We start from the raw sequence: 9,986 nt of genomic DNA, 5'->3' as shown, positions 1-9,986 counted from the left end.
GTGTGTGTGTGTGTGTGTGTGTGTGTGTGTGTGTGTGTGTGTGTGTGTGTGTGTGTGTGTGTCAGCGCTCAGCAGAAAAGCAGTCAGATGAACAAGAAGAAGGCAGCAGGAAACCAGGTGAGTGTGTGCAGGTATCCTGGGAAAGGAGGAGCAACACGATGAAGTGTGGGAGGACGCCATCTTTAACCTCTTTTTCTTCCTCTGTTCCTCTGTTTCCAACGCCTCTGTTGCCACGGCAACCAGGATGAGATCATGGTGAGTGTGTGTGTTCGTGTGTAGCGTAATGGGGAGGGTGAGGGTGCACCTGTGTTGGAGCTGGTTTACTGGAAACACTGGTGTCACTGACCTGTGAAATGCAGGTTTAAAGCAACCTTTGACCTTTGATCTGGATTTGAATCCTCCTCCTGAGGTGGTTCGTGATGTTGTTCCAGGTGTTATTTGATCTTTACCTGATACCAAACGTCCAGGTTTCTGCGGAGACTGCAGCCCAACGTCAGATGTTTTCACGTTTTAGCGATTAGTGACATCATCAGCAGTCACATGTTTTACTGATGCCGTGCGCAGGTGATCCGTAAAGGCTGGCTCACCATCAACAACATCGGCATCATGAAGGGCGGAGCCAAAGAGTACTGGTTCGTCCTGACTGCTGAGACGCTGTCCTGGTACAAAGATGACGAGGTAACACACACTGGCACAGAAACCTGCACAAACGCACACGCATGCTCACACCTGCACCGTGCAGCGCTGTGTGGCAGAGCATGTTTTTATGTACCAGCTGGTTTTGTTTGTGTGCAGAGCTTTGCCGGTGAGCCGTGCCATTACACATCAGACATGTATTTCAAAACTGTCACAATCTGCAGTACAAACCGCGGCTGGACGAGTCATTTCAACACCTCACAGTCTGCAGGAGGAAACCGTGACAAACACACACATGTAAACACGTTGTTGCTCATTTCCATCAGCAGGTTTTTTGATACCAAAGGAAGGTGTCACATGGATCCAGCACAAACATTTTATTTCTATTTAAAGTTAAATCTAGTTAAATAAAGGTTTACTGAGAGGGCAGAAGTCCGAAAGTTTTTATGCTATTTATCTCACTGCTTTCATTGCGCCTCCTACAGGAGAAAGAGAAGAAGTACATGCTGCCTGTAGACAACCTGAAACTGAAGGACATTGAGAAGAGCTTCATGTCCAGCAAACACATCTTCGCCCTGTTCAACACTGAGCACAGGTCAGTGTGATCAGCCACGTCCACACACTGAGAGGTGCTCCGAGCGTCCAGCTCCTACGCTAACTTTTAACAACGAGTTAGTTTCCAACACATCAGCGCAGATGTTTCCGGTGAAGGAGGAGGATGTTAAACTGTTCTCAGTCAAAGTTTAGGCTCTCTGATGGCGCAGACAAACGCCGTCACGTGACAGGAAGTAGACATGGAAAATGGAGATTTGTTTTTCAGCAGCAGATGAGATATGTGTGTGTCGTTGGTTCTGATGATGATCCTGTGATTTGTGTCTGTAGGAACGTGTACAAGGACTACCGTCAGCTGGAGCTGGCCAGCGAGTCTCAGGACGAGGTCGACGGCTGGAAGGCGTCCTTCCTACGTGCTGGAGTGTACCCTGAACGCAGCGTGGTACGCCCAATTTGTACTGTGTTATAACAATATTATTACTGATGTTATTACTTATTACTGCAGTACAATTACATGTAAATACTTTATTCTGTCCTCTCCACACCCTCCATCAGGATAAAGAGAAGGTGAGTCTCTCATGGTGCACTTCAGGTGGAGGTGGTGTGTGTGTGTTTAACGGTCAGCGTGTGCAGGTGGAGGTCGAGGAGTCGAGTGGCGACGGGCAGATCCACAGTCTGGACCCTCAGCTGGAGCGGCAGGTGGAGATCGTCAGGAACCTGGTGGACTCGTACCTTGCCATCATCCACCGTACCATCAGGGACCTGATCCCCAAGACCATCATGCACCTGATGGTCAACAATGTACGACACACACACATACACACAAGGCCATACAGGAAGTCATATTGTGAGTCACGTGACCTCCTCTCTGCTCCTCAGACGAAGGACTTCATCCACGCTGACCTGCTGGCTCAGCTGTACTCTTGTGGAGACCAGAACACCCTGATGGAGGAGTCCCAGGAACAGGTGAGGCAGCAGGTGGACGTAGGAGGGGCTCGGGTTTTAAGCCAATCAGACTCAGACTCTGCTTCTTCCTGCTCTCGTCCAGGCTCAGCACCGCGATGAGATGCTCAGGATGTACCACGCGCTGCGTGAGGGCCTCAGCATCATCGGTGACATCAGCACCTCCACCATCACCACAGCGATGCCTCCGCCTGTTGACGACTCGTGGCTGCAGGTGACGGGGATGCCGTCAGGACGCAGGTATGCCGCTAACAGATGGGCTGTGCTTCGTAACAGACCATGGGTGGCATTGCTGACACTCGGCTGGTCTCTGCAGGTCCCCCATGTCCAGTCCGACCCCCCAGCGCCGGGCCCCTCCTGGCCCTCCTCGTCCAGGTGGTCGTGCCGCCCCGGGTCCCCCCTCCCGTCCGGCGGTGTCACCTGATCCTGGACCCCCACCCTCTATTCCCTCACGACCCAACAGAGCGCCACCACCTGGAGTTCCCAGGTAACGCTCCTCCTAATCCATGTTTATAACAGGAAACCTGAGGTCACAGAGGTCAGGTGATCAGCAGCACGGTCACAGGCTCCTAGCGTGTGCTGAGTTCAAATGCAGTCAGGACAGGTGAGTTTCTGGAGGCAGACTGTACATAAAAGATGAAAGGAGCCTGTGATGTCACATGGTCTCTCACAGTAACGTCACAGCAGCAGTGTTATTGGCCATGTCATTAAAAAAGCTCCGGCAGCACGCACACGGTCCACAGGTCCAGTTCAGGGACATGAGCTGAGCTGAAGCCCAGCAGACAACCATCAGCTGCAGCCACCTGTTTCATCATCCACCTTCAGTCAAAGAGGCCACGCCCCTAATAATGAAAACTTTAATCCAGGTGCGTAATAACGCATCCTCCAATAAATGATCCACAGACACCAAACACGTAAAGTTTTACATGGAAATCTGTGGGACTGACTCACTGCTGCTTCGGCTGGATGGTGGAGGAACTGCAGGTGTTGGTTGACAGGTGTGTGTGACAGTGTAAGACGGTCTCGGCGTGCAGTGTACAGGAGCATCAAACAGATGACTGTATCCTGGAATGCTGTTTCTAAACTGTACCGTGAACATCCAGATGTTTCCAGGGATTGTCATCAGTGTGTGCAGCTGGCTTCAGCAGAGCTACAGTAAAAGACATCAGTCGTTAAAAAGAGCATTACCTGTGAAAGTGTTTGAACCTGAAGCAGAGAGTTTGTGTTTGTGTGACCCGGATGATGTTTTATCAAAAACTAGCTGAGAGCAACTTTCTTCTTCATTGGTACTGTAGAACAAAAAGCAGTGATCAACAAACAACCTGCACAGACATGAAAAAGAAAGACTGTCTTTCTTTCCTCAGACTCTCCGTCCTCACCTGTGTGTCTGTTAGCCCAGCATGAGGTCTGCGCACCTGCCCACTCCCACACAGCCCACGGAGCCATGTGTGTCTGTCCTCCTGTCTGTGCGTGTGTGTGTGTGTGTCTGTGTGTGTTTTCCTGTCTTTCTGTCCGTTCGTCTCTTGTGTTTGTGTGATCCTGTTCTAACAGTACCTTTCAGAGGTGTTTGACAGTTTCTTATGATTTTCTATGTTTTTGCATAAATTTGATGTAAAAAGGAAAATAACAAAGTAAACACATACGACAATAAGTGCCAGGACTCCAAACCTGACTGAAACTCTTCAAATAAACCTCTCTGCAGATGATCTGTTAGCTGTTTGACAACTACTCTTTCAAGGATTTTGATATGAAAGGAAGGTTGGAGATTGGCCTATAATTAGCTAAGACTGCTGGGTCTAGAGATGCTTTTTGAGTAAAGGTTTAACTACAGCCAGCTTGAAGGCCTGTGGTACATAGCCGATTATTAGAGATAGGTTGATCATATTTAAGATCGAAGAATTAATTAATGGCAGGACTTCTTTGAGCAGTTTTGTAGGAATGGGGTCTAAAAGACACGTTGATGGTTTGGAGGAAGTAATTATTGAAGTTAACTCAGAAAGATCAATTGGAGAAAAAGAGTCTAACTTAACATCAATGGTACTAAGAGTAGCTGTAGATAATATTACATCTGTGGGATGATTATTGGTAATTTTTTCTCTAATGATAAAAATTTTATTTGTGAAGAAGTTCATGAAGTCATTACTAGTTAACGTTAAATTGTGAGAGTTTTGAGTTGTAGAGTGTCGTAGGTGGTTCCCTAACAGTTAGCTCTGACTTGTTTGTTCAGTCCTGGGCTACAGAGCTGAAGAGAAACCTTGGGGTTGTTCTCTATTTGTCTTCAATCAGTGAGTGAATCATCAAGATGTTCTGGCTTTGTGGAGGGCTTACCTTATAAGCAGCAAACTAATTTTCTCCAGGCTGATAATGATGATGCCTCGTATAATTTGTGTACACGCCATTTCGACCTCAAGATTACGTAGTCTATCTCCTGGCTTTGAGGCTTGCACGCTGTTTTTGAGAATCTGACTCCACGGAGTCGAGGGTACTTCTGATTTGAGGCTTAGTTCACAGAGAGCACGTTCCATGGTACGTACGTTGAGGAGTGATTATTAGACGAGTAATGCCTTTATGGGGTAGCGTTCAGATGCAGTGCGTACGCATTCTGCCTCTGTGTTCGGTACGATGGGCATTGGAGATGATAACGTGGGTGGACATACATCCATATATCTTAAACTTAGTTACGCTGGGTCCTTTCAGAAGACTCTACTGTGATAAGTCTACTACACAGCACCGCTTGTAACAATATATGTAATATGTAATAGTGTTATCGAGGGAAATGATACAGATCCAGGAGGTGTTCAGGAAACACTGTTAGAAGTGTTCAGTTTGCTACTGCCATATGTTTTAACTAACAAGATCTAGAGTGTGATTAAAGTGGTGGGTGGGTTCTTTTACATTTTGAGAGAAGCCAATTGAGTCTAATAACAGATTAAATGCCATGTTGAGGCTGTCATTTTTAGCATCTACATGGATGTTAAAATCACCCACAATAATTATTTTATCTGAGCTCAGAACTAAATTCAGATATAAAGTCTGAGAAATCAGACAGAAACTCTGTGTAAGGCCCAGGTGGACGATAGATGATAACAAGTAAGACTGGTTTCTGAGTTTCACAGCTGGGGTGGACGAGGCTAAGCATCAGGCTTTCAAATGAATTAAAAGTCTGTCTTGGTCTTTCATTAATTAATAGGCTGGTGTGAAAAATTGCTGCCACACCGCCCCCTCGGCCTGTGCTTCGAGGTTTCTGGTAGTTAGAATGACTCGGGGGTGTTGATTCATTTAAACTAACATAATCATTCGGCTGCAACAGACTGAATAATGTCTGAGCTGCCCCTGCCAGAGGGATCGTAACGGTTCCAGCTAGTTCTGGTCCTCACTGATACCCACAGAGCATGTGTGGCTGAAATAGGACGTGTTAGCAGTCCAGTACAGGACGCGGGAGCCTCACTCATGTTGGATCAGTTTAGTGAATGAGTGATAGTCACCACTGTTTGGTTCTATGTTTGGACTTTTAGAAAATTTGATCAGATTTATGCAGAAATGTTGAAACATACTCACAAACCTTCAGTGTTTGGGAGGAAGCTCTCAGCGTCAGAGCAGGTAGCTCCGCCTCCCTCATGTTGACCATATTTGGTTATTCTTTCAGAATCTCTATCAGTGACCAGTGAGGAGTTCACCAATGGTACGTCAGATGTCTGTGTGATGTCACTGTTTCCACCCTGTGTGTTTGTCTCATCGCCCAATCAAACTGTTGCGCTCACCGTGTGGTACCGCCCATTTTCCTAGCATCAGTGTGACTACCAGCTCCATCGGCCCGTGACTGACTGTCTGTCTCTCTGTCTGTCTGTCTGTCTGTCTCCAGTCGGAGGGCTCCTGCATCTCCATCCCGACCATCCAGACCAGCCTCTGACTCCGCCCCCTGACAGTCACACACACAAGCATACGAAACACGTGACCCGTGTGAAACGGCCGTTCCATCAGTGCTCCATATGTGGTTTCACAGCATGGACACTTTACTCAGATTTCCCTTTGGTCACATGCTGCACCAGACCAGCTCTGACTGGTTCAAACCTCAGACTTATTCCAGCCTGCTTAAACTGGTTCTAACTGGTTCTAATTCCAGCTTGATATTGATGGATGGGTTACTGGTACCAGCAGGATGATCCGAGCGGGTCCTGATGGTTTTTGTTTTAAACTCGGCTTCAGTGGTTCACAGTAGTTCTAACTCAGCCATATTTGAATGGACTGCTTTCCAAACCTGCTCCTTGTTTGGGTCCATCTACTGGTTTCACTGGTTCCTGCCAGTTGTTCCGATATACTGGTACCAACTGGTTCTTGAGAAATCCAGCCCTGACGTAGACCTGGCTGGTTGGTTTGAACAGACTGGTTGCCCAACATGCTAGTACCAGCTGTTTTAGCCAGTTCTGGTTGGCTCCGGTAAGTTTCAGCAACTGGTTTCTTTACATCTAACAAGTTTCTGCTGGTTCTAGTCTGTTGGATCTTCTAACTGGTTTAAATGTATAAGCTGCTCACCGAACGCCCTGCTTATTGGTACCATCTGGTTCCATCAAGATCTACCGTGATCATGAGGATCACTGCTGGTTCTAGCCAGTTCTGTTTGTACTCATGTGACCTCTGACCCCTGTACCAGTTGGCCTTTCTCCTCATTTACTCTTCTCCTCTTTTGTTTTCTGTCATTTTTTTCCCAGTCGTCCCAGTAAAGGTAGCCCCGCCCACGGAGAGAGTCCCCAGTCTTCGATTGAGGGTTAAGCTGAACGGAGTGTGTGTTTGTGTCTCACTGAAGCTGTGTTACTGTGAACCTTCCTAGTAATAAACATATTGATTATTATCAGCACTTATTCTGACTGTATAGCAGCTGATCAGCAATACATTGTGTGTAAATATGACGTTCGGTCACGCCGCAGACAGAAACATGTGACCTCAGCAGGTCGGTCAGTACTGTAGATGACTCCGGAGGAGACGAGGCGAGGAGGAGGTCTCTGCTCTGAATGTCCCAGCTGAGATCATCTTCATGTTCACTTCCTGTTCTGATCCATGGTGCCGTTTCTTTACAGTGTAAAGTTTACAGTTTTAACTTGTGTATTTATCTATTTATTGTATTATTTATTTTACTCTGCTGGAATTCCACGTTTGTTTCTGCTGGCGTCTGTCCTTCCACCTGTAGCTGCACTGAACATGTGACATGTGTGGATCACCATGCACCATCCTCTAAGCACAAACATAGGCTGAAACCAGCTGTACACAGGCCTCGTGAACGGTCATGTAACTGGCTCAGTTTGTGCGTTTGTAACTGTCAAAGTTATGGACAGTACTGAATCCAGATGTTTCCAGAGATGGGCTGTGACCTCTCAGCTGGATCCAGGGACTCAATCAGTCTGTGCTCAGACTTTATGAGTGGTTCAGCAAAGACGGTGTAACAGATGGACGTAGCTGCCGTGATGTTTTATATTTTTGAATGCCAGTATGAAGCCATGAGACGAGCTTCTCTCACCATGGCCATCTCAGTGTGTTGACACATGTGTGACGATTGAGGGGTGGAGCCAAGAGGCCCGATGAGTTTTTCAGAAACATACAACGATCAAAATGTTTGAAATTGACTCGATCTGTTATTGGGTTCGAACTGAGACGAGCAGCAGGGACCAAAAACTCACCAGGAAGTGTTTACAGAGGTCACGGCCAGGGTGGTTTTTCAGACTTCTGTGGGACTGGCAAGTCTACCACAGCTAATGCCCCCTGGTGGCCATTACAAAGACTGCAGCTTTAGTGCGTCACGTTTCAGACCCAGAAGCTATGTCCATCTTTTATACCGTCTTTAAGGTGGGATAGTTAGCTGTGAATTAGCTAGAATAAAGGTAGCTTAAGGTCAAATTTGAGCCCTCCACAAATCAAATCCTGCTGATGCAGTTTCCGTTAAAGGTCAAATTCGGTCCAATATCCTGAACCCTTCACATAGTAATCGGGCTGTTAGAGGTAGAGGCTGTTATCACATCTACATCAGAGAGAGAAAAGATTGAAAAGCAGCACAGTGCTCGCTGAGCTCACCCACCTTCAGCTAACCATCCCGTCTTACCTCTGATCTACATCTGTTCCACAAATGTTTGTCCAGTGTAGCTATTGCATGGACCACGAAGCTACCAGCTGGTTTCAAATGGATCGTTGTGGTTCCTCCTTCCCTTTCCTGGTTCCAGCTGGTTCTACCTCTTCATCTAACGCCAGCAGGGTTGACATGTTTTTTTTCTTCTTCATTTCCTCATTGGTTTACCGTGAGCTTCCTCTGATGTGAAGATCAGAGGAAACTGTGACTGAAGCGATGAGGAGATAATGTTTGTGGAGGTGGCCCGGTTTCTCTGGAGGTGGGGTTGGTTTTGTGCTGCTCATGCGAGCAAAGTGTCAAGCGATCGTGTTTCCTGTTTGGATGTACCAGCTCATCTCCTCACTGTGTTGTGTTTGTTCTTCATGTTGTGGTGATTTTGTAGAGTTAGTTAAGCTCCGAGCAGCGTTCAGCGCCGCCACCGCCGCGGGGCATTAGCTGTGCCGTGTCGTCGTTGTCTACATTAACGTCTGCATGCTTGTCGTATGAGTTTATCAATCAGTAAAGTGTTGCACTTTGCTCTGCAGCGGCACACTCCACGCACCTCAGCCCCTCCCACACCTGTGCTTGTGCATAGTTACCTGTGTATGCTCTCAATATGAATCTATGTGCAGCGAATATGACGATATAGAAATGTACCATATATATGTGAGCAAAAAGCTAAACTAAATATGCAGCGGCCAACACTGTAGTGTGTGTGTGTACAAAAGAGAGTGTGTGTGTGTAGATCTGTTGTGTATTAGTGTCATGTGATCAGGGCCCAAACAGATATGAATAAAGTTTGTGTGAATGAAGATGACTTTGACTCTTTGTCACCCACTCACCTCCTGACACCATCATCAGTCACATGACATGTCACATGACCTCTTGATATGGGGTTTTCTACTTGATATGTTTCTCTTTCTCGCTCTGTCTCTAAGTCATCCTAGCTAACATACATCAACATCCTGTTATCATCGAAGCTATGAGTCGTGTTAGGAAGCTAACGTCAGTTAATCACATTTTTGAGGGGTCTAATAATGACCTATGACAGTTGTGCATCCACAGTCTGTATCACTGTATCTGAAATATAATTGGCTCAATTCAGACATTTAGTCATGTGGACTATCATTGTCTCCTGGTAAACCATAAATTCAAAATGTTTACATTTCCTCTACCGTGAACTACAGATCAATGAGGCTCTATCCCAATTCAGGGTCTACAGCCTCAGAGTCCACAAAGGTCACGTACTCAAAGACTGCTAAAGCCGGAAGTGAAATGGGACGGTCTAGCCTCCATCACGCTGCCCAGGTTGCCTAGCAACCATGATACTAACCGCTGGAAACGTTTCATACAGCTTTGTGTGGCAGAAATGACGGAGAAAATTTTTTGTCCATTTGTTTGTTTGTGTTACATGAGCTTTGTGTGATTAGTTGAGTATCTGAGACCACAGGACTGTAAAACATGATTGTTGGGTTTCATTTCTGTGCTGAATAGTCATATAAGATTAGCTAGTAAATAACAATTAGCTGATGTTGTTCATGAGACTAAAATCATCTCACTGTGGTAAGGTAAATATAATATGGCCAATATTATAGTTAGTATATTAATCATTATTAGTTATTACAGCAGTGAGCCTGAACTCTGTGTCAAACACTGAGCTTCAGTAAAGATTCAAGTTGCAGTTATTTATATTTCCTGTCACCTTAAATCTTCACTCAAACACAAGCATCTGTGACAGTGT

General features: G+C 46.2%; 1 protein-coding gene across 1 annotated transcript in view; it reads left to right on the top strand.

Moving 5' to 3' along the window:
* The window catches only part of LOC102294245 (dynamin-1), a gene marked incomplete at its 5' end in the record, with an annotated part of 15,865 nt that extends 6,808 nt beyond the window's left edge, over positions 1–9,057 (top strand). Inside the window, 11 exon segments of the mRNA XM_005947781.2 lie at positions 66–117; positions 244–255; positions 565–678; positions 1,122–1,231; positions 1,519–1,630; positions 1,744–1,755; positions 1,822–1,989; positions 2,068–2,154; positions 2,237–2,391; positions 2,468–2,638; positions 6,861–9,057. Of these exon segments, the coding sequence (XP_005947843.2) occupies positions 66–117; positions 244–255; positions 565–678; positions 1,122–1,231; positions 1,519–1,630; positions 1,744–1,755; positions 1,822–1,989; positions 2,068–2,154; positions 2,237–2,391; positions 2,468–2,638; positions 6,861–6,921 (1,054 nt within the window).
* Between the last annotated feature and the right edge of the window lie 929 nt (positions 9,058–9,986).

Source organism: Haplochromis burtoni, unplaced genomic scaffold (assembly GCF_018398535.1).
Source record: "Haplochromis burtoni strain Fernald_Lab_line unplaced genomic scaffold, NCSU_Asbu1 Contig_541, whole genome shotgun sequence".
Lineage (NCBI taxonomy): Eukaryota > Metazoa > Chordata > Actinopteri > Cichliformes > Cichlidae > Haplochromis > Haplochromis burtoni.
This window is presented reverse-complemented; position numbering and strand designations above follow the sequence as displayed.